A 16,021-nucleotide genomic window follows, 5' to 3' on the forward strand; every position below is an offset into this window, starting at 1 on the left:
TGTCAGAAATAGCAGCAACCTAGAAATGTTTATGACTTACAGTATGACTAGTTCCAATGTTGCAAATATCATCCTCAGAAATTATTTTAGTAAATTGAACAGATAAGCCATCATGGATTAAATGGTGCAGAAGAAGCAGTAATAGTGATGACTTAATCGAAAGTGAGAAAACTATTCCAATTTTTCTGCCAGGTTGGAGGTCTAATTTTAACAAGAGACAGCCTTTCTTTGCAAACCGCAATCAAGAGAAAACTAGTAAATCTGTTCCCATGAACTGTCAGTCCCAATGTGGGTAATTTCTCTTCCAAGTAACATTATTTTCCACGTGTTTGCACAAATAGAAGTGGTGTTTGCACTTGTAAGAATTTTGAAGCATTGTATGTTGAGCATAGAAATTATTCTTTTTTTTCAAAGAAGACACCTGTGTATTTTAGGAATTCATCCTTTCAAAAATGACATTACTCGTGCCAAATTCAAACTGTTCTGGTTTATGTCAATGCTGCATAATACCCCAAAGGTTTGGAGTAATTTTACCCTGTTTTCAAATGCCCCATCTAGGAATTTCAGAATAAAACATATTAATCTCAGGTTTCAAAAATTATTGTGGAAGATGCTTCACAATTACAATTACACTTATTTTCTCCAGAATCCCATGCTGTGACATTCTGTATCTTTTTCCTGTGCTACTTTCTTTCTAAACTAAGGATTAATCTTGTAAGCTCTTAAGAGTCCTATGAAGACCTAATGGAGGGTCTGCGTTATATGAATCACGCTTATTTTACCAAGCTGGTAAAATAGTGATATTATACATTGAAAAACAGCAACAGAAGAGCCTGACCCCAAGAAGTGCTCAGCGCATTCTAGTCCTTGAATGCTGAAGCAATTCAACACTTCACAGGTCACGCTCCAAATGCATTGTATTCATATTTTCAAAGACACTGGAGAGGAAGCAAATACATTAAATACTACTATTGAAAAAAAAATCTCACTCCATGTAGCTCACATCACTTGATGGACCGTCTCACACTTAATAAAATTCTCACTTACTTTACATTCTGGAGAATCGGGAGTGTTTTGCTGAGCACCACAGTTTGTTTCTTCCAAATGTTTCTCTGTGAAAAAGCAGGGACAACTTTTACACAGTTGTACTGGTAAAATGTTCTATAGTATAACACTCAAAATCATATTCAAAGGCATAATAAAGCATTTTTATATTTGACATATAAAACACCAACAAAATCCTGTGGATTTGTGTGGCTTTACACTCCTGAACTGAACCTTCTGCGCGTTATCCCTGTAGACTTTTTATCTCCCATTGAGCAGGTTCCAAAACAGGCTTTCAAAGCTGGATGTTACAGCATCAGAGACACCGGTTGGACAACAGGTAATATATAAGTGTCCTCTGAAACTCTGAGGGAGGCAGTTTTGTTTATGAAGAATTAATCTTTCCCAGGTGCTGCCAGTACCACCTACAGACTCGCTTTCTTTCAAGGAGAGGGCACAGCATTTTATAAACCCTAATCGAAAAATAAAAAGTTCCTTACCATGTTGATGCAGCAGAGGCTGTTCTTGGGAATTCAGGTTCTCATTTGAAAAAGAAATACTGGCTTTCTCTGGCTCAGCAGGTGGCCCTAAAAGCATACATGTAGGTTTGTTCTGACAGGCCTCCTGCTAACCTTCATATACACAAGGGAATGTAAACGCTGTGCTTAGGTTATTAAACAAAGCATCAATATCCAGTATTGATACTGTATGAGGCAGTTTGAGACACTACTGCATGATTAAGTTTGCCAGTTTGCACAGTGGTATAAACAATTCTGTCATGAATTGTAGAGAAGTTGTATCTCGGTCTGCTGTTTTTAAACTTGTAACAACAATCGGAGATCAGACTGAGACATTCTAGACACGTGGCAATCATCAGGCAGAGGAAGAAGCAGGGTGTGTTGGTGTCTGCAGGGGTGGATATGTAAGAAGACAATGTGCATTTCTTGACGCTCCTACCTCTACCCAACCACCCCCAGTTTTGGGGTTTTGCTGTATCATATCTTGGTGGTCTTAGTTGTCTTCCACAAAGTACTTTAATGTATAAGTTATAGAAAATGATGAGTGTTCTGTTGTTTAACAAAAAAAAAAAAATAAGCTGAAAAAACAAAAAATTTCCTGGTTGCATTTGCAATTTTACTATGCATTTTTGTAACTAAGAGATTCTATAAAATGAAGGCTTGCTTCCTTAATAGCATATTAGTATAGATTTATTTATAAATCTATCAGAGATGATAACAAACAGAACACCAAATATCAAATTGCTATAGGGAAGAATCTTGTTTTATACGAGAGGTAGGAAACTGTGCCGTTGCAGAGTTCATAAATCTGTGTCAGAGGTGGACCAGACCTGGTAACCTATTTTGAAGGTGTCATGAGAAATCTTGGAATCTGCAAAGCTAATGGTGCAAGGATATGTAAGGAAGGTACTACCAGTATATGCATTTACCATGCTTTAGTTATACCACAGTAACTGAGAGTACACATAACTTTATCTGTAACTTGTAGTAAGTTCAAAGCAGCTTGTTCTTCTGTAAGTGAAATAAGCCGCTTTGATTTATGAAAACAAACACATGGCTAGTTGTTGTAGAGTAGGAAATCTGTAACTAGCTTTTCAGGTAGCCATATGCCAGTATTCAGATGGGTGTAGGCATGTGAGGAGTTCTGGTCCAGGGTTACTTTTCCAGGTCATCTTTTCATGATTTAAAAAAAAAAAAAAAAAATCGGATATCCAGTCAGGTCAATGAAACTGTGGGTTAAGACTTAACACTCCAGCCAAATGTACACTGGAAACCATTACATGCACGGCTAACGCAGTTTCTATGCAGTGACGTAGACGTGATAGCTGTCCCTCCGCCTGATGGTGCAGATGTAGCCTCTGCTTGCTGAGACTCCTTCTACTGCTAAAGGGATTCTGGTCAAGTCTTTGTAGTGCAGATGATTACTGAAGTTTTGTGTCAGTTATACTATTATATATCATCCCTTGATAGGAATGTTCTTGTATTAACAAAGGAATATTGGTGCTGCCTGTTTCTGATTTTCTATAGATTTATTGATAACAGTTTAAAAGGTTGGTCTAGATGATGAAGTAGTGGCTTATATTAAATAGTGGATCAAAAAGTGATGGGAAACCCCCTAGAGAATAGTTTCAATCAAAACAGATGTGAAATATGACCACGTGAAACTCGCATTTAATAACAACAAATTTAAAAAATAGAAAATGTCTATGCAAAATGCAATAAATATATTTTATTTTTTTACAGAGAACTATACACTTTATTTCTATCATTAAAGAGCTACCAAATTTTCTTCAGACCCTTAGAATGGCCATAACAGAAATACTGAATGCCAAGTTACAGACTATTAATAACTTTTAAAATGCAATGAATCAGTACCTTATTCTTATTTCCAAAATCTAAACTAAAAAATCAAAAATATTAGCCTTACTTACTATTTTCCTGCTCTATAGGAACCACTGGATTGCCATTTCTGGGGGCAGAAAAAGTGAAATATGTGAGCCGTTAAGAGCTGCATGCTTTGTAAAGCACATTTGAATAATATTTTTAGAAAGTCAGTTGTCTAAATTGTAGTTGTACTTCTATGATTTTATTAATGATGCTTCCTAAAAAGCATTTATATAAATATATAAAATATTAGATTATGTTTAACCGCAGCAAAACATTTTTTTTAAATGGGTTGGAGAAAAAAAGAACCTGTTAAACCATCTGTCCCAGTACAGAACTGCTTTGTGGTATACTTTGAATTCCCCTTCAGTTCCCTCACTATAAAGTGGGAATGATCCTTTGTAATTTCCTTTACCCTATTTCAGTTTGTCTCCTTACGATCAGGGTGTGTTGCCTACTAACCGCAAAAAGTATAATGAGGCTGCAGTTTCTTCATCTGCTAGACCAGTGCAAGTTAATAAAACATTGATAAAAGTTTGAACTACATTAAGACAGCTGTGACAGACAGACTATCGCTCACTCTGGTTATATAAAACTTAGTTATTCACATACTTTTGGGTTACTATTTGACTGTTCCTCCGAGATCTTTGAAAACTGTTTTTGTATCAGTCCAGCACCTCTGCTGGTGCTGTATCAGACTGTAGAACACAATAAATCTAAAGTGCAGCCGAGAACTGATGAGTGAAATTCTTAACTGCAGGTTATTTATCAAGCCTGGGATGACTTTTTGTTATGTGCTGCAAATTAAATGCTGCATTTTTAATACCTTTTTAAAACGTTTGTCTCTTGGAAGTAACTGAGAGTTTCCCATTAGAGGTAGTTTCTTGCCTGTAGTTGTGAATCTGAGATTGTTTGGAGAAGGTTGGCACCAGTGGTGGAGATATAAAGATTTTCTCTAGAGAACAGGATATCTGAAAACGGTGGCCAGCCTCACACTTAAAGGATTCACATTTGTGTTTGGATGATGAAGTTTGAAGAGTTCTTATTTGTGTCATATGAGTCTACTTGTACTCATTGTGTTAGTTGTAATTACAAGTTAAGAGATCTTATGGATGTTATGTATCAGATTGCAACATTCGGACCTTTGAGGTAAAGCATTTTTTCTTGTAGTTTGTCTTGTTTCTATCGGTGATGTAAAATTTAGAAACCTGCTTCAACATTAGGATTGAGATTGAGTATGCTCAGATTTACCTTGTGGCTTTGATTTGGACATTCTGGGTGGCAGCTTCACACACTCTCACTGCATCATCCAGGCTAATGCCCTCAGTCCACAGTCCACAGATGTAAACAATCTGATCTCGTGGCTGCAAACTGCCTTCCACACTGGCAGGAGAGCCAGGCACTATCTCTAGCACATAAATACCTTGTAACTTGCTTCCAGCTCCTCCTGTCAGCTTCAAGCCTAGAATAACGCAGAGAAAGCATCTTTTGTGGCAGCATGTTTTGAATGTCACTGTCAGTGACATACAGCCTAATGGAATAGATGTAGGTCATTGAAAGCTAGGCTGAACAAATCACTGACATTATAAATATCAGTCTTGTCCCAGTGAGATGGGGTGTAAGAGCTGGACTGGTAGACTGAAATGCAATTAGGTGTTTAAAAAGTATGGGAAAAACTTACATGGTATTGTCCATCTCTGTGCTTCAGCTATTCCATAGTGCTTTATTTCACCTTATGTTGAATAGTCATTTGAATAAGACACTTAGCTGCATAGGAGTGTCTCCCTCATTACCAGAGTGCTTAACTGCCTTGCAGCCTTTCGAGTGCCATAGGGAAGGGAGACATATGACAACTAAGGAGATACCTGTACAGTGCAAAACTGAATTGTGCAGTGATATTCAAGCAATCTCTGAACAAGCTAGTTTCTGAACTGGAAACAGGATGCTGTACCGGAGCAAATATAGGTATGCTGTTTCCTGAGTCTACAATTTTGTCTGTGTGCAGTACTCACCACATTCTGCAGAAATACCAAGATACTCACGCTGTGGGGTTTTCTTTTATCGCTTGTATTGCACAATGTAGATAAAGCCTTGTGTCTGGTGAATCAAGGATTTGAGTGGAGATTTTTTGAATAGCAAACTATTGCCCTAACCTGTGGCTCGTCCTTCTCAAACTCTGCCTTTTTTTTTTCTTTCCTTCTAAATAGACATTATAATCTAACTACCAACAGCTTCTCTATATCAGCAACTTCAAAATATGAGACTGGAAATCTGACAGAAACTTCGGCTGAGAGGGTGCTAATACAAAGATCATTTTTCCAACAATCTTCATTGGTCTAATAAGAGTTACTAGTTTTCCCTTTAAGGCCTTGCCCAAAATAAAGCTCTCTGTTCCTTAGTCATGGGTGATGGAGGAGAGCATAACGGTGCCAAGGTCACTTAGGATCATATTGATCCAAGACCACCGTTGCTTATGATTATCTTACAATTGCTGTAATCCCTGTCCAAAATAGCATGCATAGTATTTGCTACACACCTAGCTGTCCATTGGCACCTTTTGTAAGAGTAATTTCGGGAATCTCATCTGGCCTAATAAAGGGACGCGGATCACTGTCAGCACGACCAACCACAAGGTGCAGATCAGGCGGAGAGCTTTGCAGTAAAGTCAGGGCTTCATTGCATGGTAAAGGTGTGACATCAATTCCATTCACCTAAATGACAAACCGGTAAAATGATGTCATAGATCTCATTGACCATCATGTACTTCTCCCTCGCCTCTGAATTTTGCATATAAACTTGAATTTGTTTGCACTTTCATGGTACTGCTTTGCTGTGGTATTTAATGTCAGTGAATGCAACAGTTAAGATTGCAGTAAGATTTCTTTTTTCAACTTTTATTTTTCTAAATGCAGAGCTTTCATAAAAATAGCTCTTTTTTCTTGAAACTCAAGGTCTTGTAGCAAAAATCAAGGAAGATAATCTAATGCAACAAATTGAAGATGAACCAGGCAGAAAACAGGCTTTATTCATACATTACAAAGGACATAGCTCCTGCATCCTTTGTACGTCACCTATGTTATTACATTAATTCAGTTTATGCCATTTAATTGGGAAGGCATGTAATATCTCAGTTGTCTTGCATTGCTACTAGATGATTCATGTTATTTGCCTGGTCATACAATCTATTCAGTCTGAAATTTGTCCTACTGAAGTCAGCAGAATTACATTTATTATATGATTCAGTTGTACTTGCATGCCTAAATATGTGATAAACTGAACCCTTATGAAAGGAAGAATGAGGAAGCTAAATGGCATTGATCTGAAAATATTTTCTCCTCAAAGAATTACTGTACCATAATGATTCTGTCTCCCCTTCTTAGTCTTCCATCAGACAGGGCAGGCTCGTTCAAGATTTCGTCAACATACAGGCAGTTGTCCACTTTGTTAAGAACTACAGAAAATCCATAACCGTTGTTCTCTGACTTTGTCAAAGTCACAAAGATCTCCATTTCCTGTTAAAATAGGCACAAGATATGTTTGATGTAGGCTTTTCTGTTGCTTCATTAACATCTTCCATTATGTCTTATATGCAGATAGAAATCAGAGCCTCAGATGGTATAAATAAGAGCAAACATAAGGGTTTTTCTGATCTGTCACTGCCTTGCTCCGTAATGAATTTTACTTCTTTTTAACTAGTGGGGCTTCATGGTGATTGATTGATAGGGCCTAATAAGGCAGAGAATGCCTTCAGGGACTGGAATTTTGGTATTTGAAATGTGTAAAGAAAGGCCTTGAGCCCTCTGAACTGACAAGCATTATAAGGGTAGGGTGCAGTGATTATCGGTGTTATTGCTATTGCTGTCCCACTGAAAGAAATGGCTGGAGCTAAATTTTGTCCTCGGTGCTCTCAAATTAGTAGGAATTCAGAGCTCATTAGTGTCGGAAGGAATGCAAGATGTTCAGCATTTGGCAAGACTGAGCCTTATATTTTTGAATGGTAATTAGCACAAGGATTATACTTTCTTATCAGGACATTAGAGTAGTATCACTGTAACAAAGTGATTTTCCACATGGGTTTAAAACATGACAGAAAAAAAACAAATAGCTGACTCCAATTAAGTTTAGAGGCTACTAGAGGGATTTTAGGCCTTTGTACACTGGGAATAATAATGCAAAATGCTGGGAAGCTGAAGAAATAGTAAGATGGCATGAGCAAGGAAATGACCTTAAGGCAAATGGTAAGGAATTCTGAAAACCTGGGCATAGTATAAGGTCTGCTTTATTGAAGATTGTGGACATTCAGGAAAGTAAAAAAAGCCAACCAAACAAAACCCAAGCAAACAAAACCAAACAACAACAACAAAAAAACCCATGCCAAAATAGCATGTATAATGAGTTAAAATTATGTTAAAGAATGTTGCATTCTGAAAGTTGTTTCTTTTCCCTTGTCATATACTACCTGTTAATAATCTGGTGTCAATCACATACCCTAGTGCAATCTTCCTTTTCTTCCTTCTCTTCCTCCAGTTCCTCCACATCTTCCCATTCATTGTCACTGTCATGTGTCTCTCTAGCAAGCAGGGATGAGGAGAAGGGGCCACAGGCACGTGGTTGTGAGGTCGCCATGGTTGTGGAGAGTGTCTCAGAGCTTCCTCCCCATGAAAGTGAGGTCACAGATGTTGAGCTGACAGTGAGATACTCTTCATCAATAGGGGTTAGAGAGAGTGTTTCAGGCATACATTTTGTGTTTGATAGGTCATCGTCACTCTTATTAAGTATGCGGCTGGAAAATAAAAAGATTGCAGTGCTGGGGCTTTCCTCCATATACTTTATTAGATGGCCACTGGAAAGTCTACTGCTTATATGTGACCTTATTTTAATTTTAATTGAAGTACTAGTTAAAGGTATTAAATTGCTGTCTGGGTCCTCCAGCATTACTATAAAAATAAATAAGTAATCAGTAGTATTTTGCAAAGCTAGTTAAAAGATTAAAAAGCTTTCAGAATTTGAAAACAGCTTCTGCAAAATCTTTCACTCTTTTTTTTTTTTTTTTTAAGGCATTAATTAATTAGTACTTTGGTTGCTTCTCGAAAAGAGTAATCAAACAATTCCTAGACCATAATTTTTTCCTCTGCCTAAATAACTTAATTAACTTATATGGACTTATCTGGTAAGTGGTATGCACATTACAATACTACTAAAATTTTCATATTTGCCTTTTTCTTGAAAAAGGAGTGCCAGCCACATTCCTGGCTCCCACAGGTCTTTCCTTAGTAACTAAGTAAGCTTGCTTTTATTCTTATGCTTGTCTTGAAGCATAAGTGTTGTCCTACAGAAATCAATGGATTTGTTCAATTACTTGAATTAAAATTATTATTGATTTTATTCCACTATGTTGGAGACACAGTATTCAGCACTTTTGATGTTAAAGCCCAGGCTGTAATTGTATGTGCTGTGTTTAATGCCAACAGCCAAAATAATATTAATGAACTCTAATAGCCTACTGTAGCATAGCCTCCCACTACATTTACCATTAAAGCCGATAGAAATGCTTGAAATGCGTATTTTTGAAAAGTACATGTTTTCTTCATATCAGTCTTTACTGAAATATTGCTAAACTTCATTCATCTTAAAAACACTTAAAATGGCATAGCTTTTATTAATGCTTCACATAGCAAAGATGCCATGTCATTTCATATATAACAGTCACCTAGGATCTTCCACTCTCTGACAGAACTGAACTGTCTAACATCTCCCAAGCAAACATACGGAAACTGCGTCTTGTATGAAATCATAAAAGATCCCCAGTGTTAAGCTCTTGTTTCAAAAGTCAGAAAGAAAATATAAAGCACAGTAGCAAAACAAGCATTTTGGTTGGGTATAGCTAGTAGCCTTTGATGGTATTTTTGAAATACTGATGAAAATAAGGAGAACTTGTAGGCTCATGGTGTATGCGCTCTGAGGGAGGCAATCTAGTCTGCTAGCTTGTATCTGTGCAGGGAGGAAATGAGAAGCTGGCCATCTCCAGTAGCACAGCAAAGCTGAGAATGAAGATGACAGTGTGTGCTTCAATTGCTGCACAACAGATACTTACAATACTGTGGAAGAAGGCTGGGATAATTAAAAGAAATGTTTAAGGATAACGGCAAATGCAGTCTGCTCCTTTCTTTTGGAGACAGAAAAGAAAAAAGTTCAGTGGAAATTGGTCAATGTGGGTGTCATAGAAGCTGTCACATGCTAGGGGAGTGCTGACTGACCTTCAAAGGGTAGGAAGGGTGTTTGGTAGAGCTACACAAGCTCAAGGCGATGACCCAGCAGTGGCTGAATCATAGCACAGCTTCTAGCCCATCTCTACATCACCATGGGAAATAACAAAAGTCTTGGTCCTGCAGGCCCATACACAAGCTCCACTGACATGCTAGACTTTCTTTTGGAGTCTCATGACCCCTACACCTGGACTTCATGGGGGAAAATTATGGGTTAAAGTTTTTCAAAGCAGCTTTTTCAAAGATTCTTATTGGTGGCAATGAGAAGAAGAGTGAAAGGAATTTTGCATGTGAAACCCTGAGCTGGGAGCTTTTAAAATTCATATCAGAAGATTTCTACATTTGTATGAAAAGTTTTAAGCAATCTGAAGAAAAGAAATTTCTTCACTATTCAAAAGGAATTCCTTCATTAATGCCTATTTTCTTCTGGGTTTTTTTTGTATGTTTTTAGCTGAAAGGATCATTTAAACTGAGATTACGTTTAAAATATTGTTTAAAATGCATGCCATCTTAAATTGCTCTGACTGCTTTTTGAAAATGCAAAAGCTGAAACTAAATGATACTGAGAATGTACCAAACAAAAATATTTATTTCAGAACTTTCTTTTGGTGAAGAATCTCAAACTTGGAATTTATTTTTTCCCCACAATAAACTTGGTTTTGTTGAAACTGTGTCTCTTGGCAAATATGTTTGCTACTGACATGTTTCTGCTTGTTTTATTCTCAGTAGAAGAGAAGCGTATATGTAAGTAGGATCTTCACTCATGAATGTGAATGAAGTTTCTCCTCTCTCGAGAGAGGAGCTAAAAGAATGAACTGCTATTATGGCCCCACTTGACTTGCAGTCAGCTAGTGCTGGGACTCCCAGAGACTGGAATCTCTGTCTGTCTGTATATTGTATAACTCCCCTGTATATTGTATAACCCCTCTGGTTCAGGGCTTCTATTGGCTTCTGAAGATTTGAAAATAACTTTTTGTTTTTTTCTCCTTGATCATGGTTCATCTTCTGAGTTGTGTGGTGGGTTTTTTTCTCTGAAAAATTTGAAATGAAAAGATCATACAATAAGAAAGAAATTTTTGGTGTCTATTTAAGTCAACTCTGTGAAAATTGGAATTGAAAGATCGTATAATAAGTAAGAAAGTCTTTGGTTCCTATCAAAATCAATGAGAGTCTTTCCACTGATTTCAAACTCTAGCCAGCGTCAGCTGAACAGCATAAATGATTACAGTAGTGCAGCACTCGTACAACTGTCTTGCAGTGCAGACTTATGCAAAATTCTAACAAGATGAGAGTAAATAGAGACAGCAGATTAGGATAGTCAGAATAAGATGGTAAAACAAAATCTTCAGTAATCAGCAGTGATTAGAAGCAGATAGCCCTGTACTTAAACCTAAGCAATTCACTTTCAAAATTCTGAGAGCTGAAGGAAAGGCTGCAGAGCAGATTTCAGTATTCCCTACCTTTTGGGCCATCTGAATTCACATGGTGAATAGCAGTTCTGTTTCACTTCTTCCTCTAGGGAGTGGAAGACTTCAGAACTGGCAGCTTCTTGATGAAACTTCCAAAGATGCTTATAGAAACTTTCCCTGGGAGCCATCAGTTTCTGTATGGGCTTCTCTTGAAACTCAGCTTCCTGGTCTTCATAAGCTGAGCTGTCCTCTTCAGGAGGCTCACTGAAATCTGCTGCCACTGGAGAATCCAGGCAGTCTTCGAGGTCCGGAGAGGTGCTACCTCCATCACTGGTAGACTGATCCATACTGTTTTCTGCCTCTGTACTGCCTGGCATTTCTGCCACAAACTCCTTAATTGGAGATGGTGCTGGAGTCTATCAAAATAACAGAAAGGTTAGTGTAACTCCTTTTTTTATCTCCCATCTTCTTTCCTTTAACAACAAAATAATTTGAAGAAGCAATATCAATAAGCATCTGAATGTGAAAATAGCAAATGGTAGCTGGAAGGGAGGGAAAACATAGAGGTAGGTAATCTCACACTAAATACCTGTTTTATCTTTATGCTTATCTTCCACATTCTTCAGGAGTTCCAGCCAGGGAACTACTACACAAGTTCACTTTTCCCAATAAACTCTTTGCTAGACGTGGCTACTTTTTATTTCTTTTCATATCATGCCTCAACTTTGTGTCTATATTCTCTTCACTGTGTAGAATTGCCTCCAGATTTGACTCCTGTGTGACTGACCATAGAAATCCGCCAAGGCCACATTGCAGGAGAGCAACAGGAGCCAGTTATCTGGAGGTGGTCCTGACAGTCATTTCTGTCTGCCCATGGTAGCTCTTATAAATCTTGGGTGGACAGGAACCATGAGTGGGCCATTCTGCATGGAGCAAGAGTAATGCAAATACACGTTCGTTATAAGAGTACTTGTGTATTTGTCCATGAGTTGTGTTCAAGAAGCAGGAATAATAACACTAGCACACCCAATGGCACTGTTTTAGTCTCTGCAGTCTCTGCTGTTTGTTTGTTTGTTTGTTTTGTTTATTTTCTTCCCTGCAGATTCTGCAAACTGTCAATAAGAAGCTGAATAACCAGTTGAAACCATTATTTCATTTATTTGAGTTTATTAAGAGGTAGTCTGGATAGGAAGTTCTTTATTTTCCTCTTGCTTTTGGGAGTAATATAGCTACCTCAAGCCTATGAGTTAAAATAGCTGCAGTTGAGAATACCTACAGTTTTTGGCTGAGGATCTAGTAGAGCATTTTTAGGAGTATCACTAGAAGATCTGCTTGAGTATGTGCTGTTTCATTCCAATGACAGCACTGCAATTTAAAAGTTATTGGGCTGGGATAAACATGTTTCACGTCTGTCAGATTTCTGTTATTTTGGTTGCTAAGGAGAATCAGTTGAACTCTAGAGGTTGAGTTGAAGCCGGGAAAGGAAAGAAATGGAATAAAAGACCTTTGAGAAAAGGGAAAGTTGCCTTGTTCAAGACTGGATAGAAAATGTAGTAGTGTTTTTTCAAGTTTACAGAAGCAAGTTTACTGACAGAAGCTTTGCCTTACCAGGGCACTCTGCTCTATTTCTGGAAGAACACCTTTTGGTGGTCTGCAAAGTAGTAGTGTGACTTCTGCAGGAGCTCCTCTCAACAAGTGCAGGACATCCTAAGCACGAAGAAGGAATATTAGATTTCTTATGGAACAGTCTATAGGACGTGTCATTTTACCAACTGGGACAGAGACAATTTTTATTGTGAATGCCATATTCCTACTATTTGTGCCTCTTGGAAGCATCTGGGGGCCAAAATTCTCTACTGTATGTTTGTCATATAAGTGCAGCATAGTTTTTCTGTGAATGTGTATCTAAAGTAAAGACAGTTCTGTTTACAAACTTTTGTTTCACCACCAGACACATAGGTTTAGATCTTTTCCTTTTCTTGAAGAAAACAGGATTTTCAGACAAATTCATTCAAACTGAATGTGGCAGGGACACACCTTCAGTCACTTATATTAGCATACCTTCACAGACTGCCATATTGACATAACAAAAGAGAGACTTTCTCAAACCCCTCCTTGACATAACAGCTATTCAGTGGCATTCAGCTTTCAGCTATAGTGGGAGATGAAATACTTAATCTAGAGGGGGACAAAAAAAATCCTGTAGGCCAAAACACCCTGTCTGCCCCCCTGCACAAACTGAGTAAAAAGGCTGTATGCCAGAGAGCAAAACAGTGCTGGAAAAGGACAGACTTCAGGTCAGAAAAAAAAAATTGAGTACAACTACAGTACCCCTCAGGTGTCTAGGACTTACAGCACCTTGTCTTTTGCTGTAGCTATTTAATGATATGAATGACCCGTCAGTGGGAAAATTGCATGAATTCATAATTTCTGTTTGTTACTAATCTTACCTATTCAATGCATATTCATATACAAAACTCAGGGATTCTTCATAAGGTGAAAAGATTATGATGAAAAAAATAAATACATATATAGTCCTTTTAATTTCATCATGTGACTACAGAATTTGTCATTTCAGGTAAAAAAGTTACACTGGATTTACCTCACCTGGTAGATTTGAATCTGGGGCATGGTATTATAGCATGACGTTACAAAGCACGAATGACCAGAGGGAAAAAATGTTCCAATTATGCTTAACACCAACAAAGATTCCAACTAATTAACAACTGGTGTGCATCTAACAATAGACTTTGTGCATCAGTAGTAGAAAATTTTAAATTAAATAGTGGAAGAAATTCTCTATAAGAATTCTGCTAGGAAGGAAATTCTCCATAAGAATTCTAGAGAACAATCCTACATAGAAATCAGATTCATTATATGCAAATTCTGACTTCCTCTGGTGATAATTAGGTTTAAAAGCAGTTTCATCCCATTGTCTTTATTAACATGTTACCAGTTTGTTTCCCAGTAATAGTACTGCCTGGTACCTGATACAAGAGTCCTTGAATAGATTTCCCATTCACAGCTAAAATGATGTCTCCGACTTCAATTTCGCCATTCTCTTCAGCTGGCTGCCCTGGAAACAGTCTTTTGATCCTGACAATAGCTCCTCCAAAGTGTTCGCAAGCATCTCCTTCCATTTGCAGAACACTAAAGCCGAGGCCTCCAGAATTCTTTGTCAGCTTGACTTCAAATGTATTATCTGTTCAAAGCAGGGATTAGAAAAAGAGTGGGAGCTGTGGCATATGTACCCCTTTAGGAGGTGGTGTAAATTATGCCCTCAGCACACCTTTTCCCTGTGAGCTGCAGAGGTAGGTCTTCTGATACTAATGGCAAAAGAAGAGTTTGGTGTTCCTTTAACTTATGTAAGCCCTTGAAATCACACAAGCAGAATGGGGAGAACTGGATTCTGTTCCACTGTGTGTTCAGACTTTATGCCACCTGATACAAGCCCATAAAGGATAAGCCTTTTTTACCAACATAAAATGGTTCAAATGCTATCCTTTTCTGACATTCTTCTGTAAGTATTGGGTATATCTTACTATTTTGTAGCTGCCTGATGTTAGTTTGGGTCCTGCACTAACCAGCAGAAGGTAGAATCGAAGCTACTCTTCTTTCAAGCCAAGAACAAGAGACCAGCCCGTTCCCAAATACTGTACTTGCTGCTGTACCCCATTCTGCTAGGGACAATGTAGAGGAGTAGCTGCCCCATGGGAAAGTATGGTCGGGACTTAGTGTTTATGAGACAGCCTTACAGTAAAAGATACAGCATTTATTTGTTGTCTAAATTCAGTGAAAGTGATCTCTGAATCATTCTATGATTCTGCTTTTAAGAAATAAAGTGATGGCAGCCTCCAGTCCTGGCCCTGGGGCAGCAGTTCACCCTGGCTTCGTTGCTGACAGCATCAGCAGTTGTTGCTGGCAACGCTCTCTGGGTAACAATCTGACAGCATCGACACAGCCGCCTCCTGCCTGGCAGTGCTATAGACTACAGACAGGGATGTCCTCTGCCAGCCCCATCTCATGAAGCCTACGATAAATTCAGCTACATCTGGCAACTGTAACTCTAAGTACATCAGAAATATTTTGTGCAGAATTGGTATTTGATAAAGCCATTAATATTGCACATTGTATTTTCATTCAGTATGCAGTTTTCCTTCAAACATGCAGAAATCTCATAAAATTAGTATCATCCATTCCTTTCTTGCACATCGTAAGAAGTCACCCTGAGTTCCTTTTTTGTCGCTCACCATCTGTCAAAAAGCAGCAGTCCTTGGTACCCTCTGTGAAGGGTGTTGCCACAGAAACAACTGCACATTGGTCCTCCTTTCTGTCATTAGCAGTCAGGCATGGCTCTGCCAATAGGTAGTTTCCCCTTTCTAGAACCAGCTTGGCAACCTAAAATGATGATGAACAGGTTCCAGTTACACAGTACTCTGTGAGCCCTCAGTCTTTTTTACTTTTCTTTTTAGGAGAATGGGGTTGGGTGGGCTGAGGTGAGGGGGATGTTTCTTGTGGCCCAGCTTTGCAACTGTGCTTTATACTAAGAGCAGTTTATTCTGCTGGGTATCTTATTGAGCTCTGCTGTTGTACAAACCTGGCCAGATTTCTTAAGGTGTTCCACAGCCTGTTTGTGGGTGATGCCACAGAGGCTGATGCCATCTACTTCCAGAAGACGATCACCTGAAGTGAAAGAAAACAAACAAACGAAAAAAAGGGTCAAATTGCTTTGATGTTCGAGTTCAATGGGTGTAAACCCTGAGGCTACCAACATTGCAATAGATCTTCATGCTTACATGTGTCAAATTATGTTACTCTGTGTGAAAGCAATACTGCTTGTTATACAGCATTCTATAGCTAGCACTTAAAACATACCAGGATATTCCGTAAGTAACAGCAG

General features: G+C 38.3%; 2 protein-coding genes across 4 annotated transcripts in view; one reads left to right on the forward strand and one right to left on the reverse strand.

Moving 5' to 3' along the window:
- Positions 1 to 16,021, forward strand: part of MAPK8 (mitogen-activated protein kinase 8) — a 317,667-nt gene that overhangs the window by 186,395 nt on the left and 115,251 nt on the right. The window lies entirely within an intron of this gene.
- Positions 11,169 to 16,021, reverse strand: part of FRMPD2 (FERM and PDZ domain containing 2) — a 57,601-nt gene continuing 52,748 nt past the window's right edge. The window contains exons 25-29 of the mRNA XM_074593049.1: positions 15,719 to 15,804; positions 15,372 to 15,519; positions 14,109 to 14,323; positions 12,730 to 12,828; positions 11,169 to 11,537 (exon numbers count right to left, since the gene is read on the reverse strand). Of these exons, the coding sequence (XP_074449150.1) occupies positions 11,169 to 11,537; positions 12,730 to 12,828; positions 14,109 to 14,323; positions 15,372 to 15,519; positions 15,719 to 15,804 (917 nt within the window). The remainder of the gene's footprint in view (positions 11,538 to 12,729; positions 12,829 to 14,108; positions 14,324 to 15,371; positions 15,520 to 15,718; positions 15,805 to 16,021) is intronic.

The sequence above is a fragment of the Larus michahellis genome, chromosome 6, assembly GCF_964199755.1.
Source record: "Larus michahellis chromosome 6, bLarMic1.1, whole genome shotgun sequence".
Lineage (NCBI taxonomy): Eukaryota > Metazoa > Chordata > Aves > Charadriiformes > Laridae > Larus > Larus michahellis.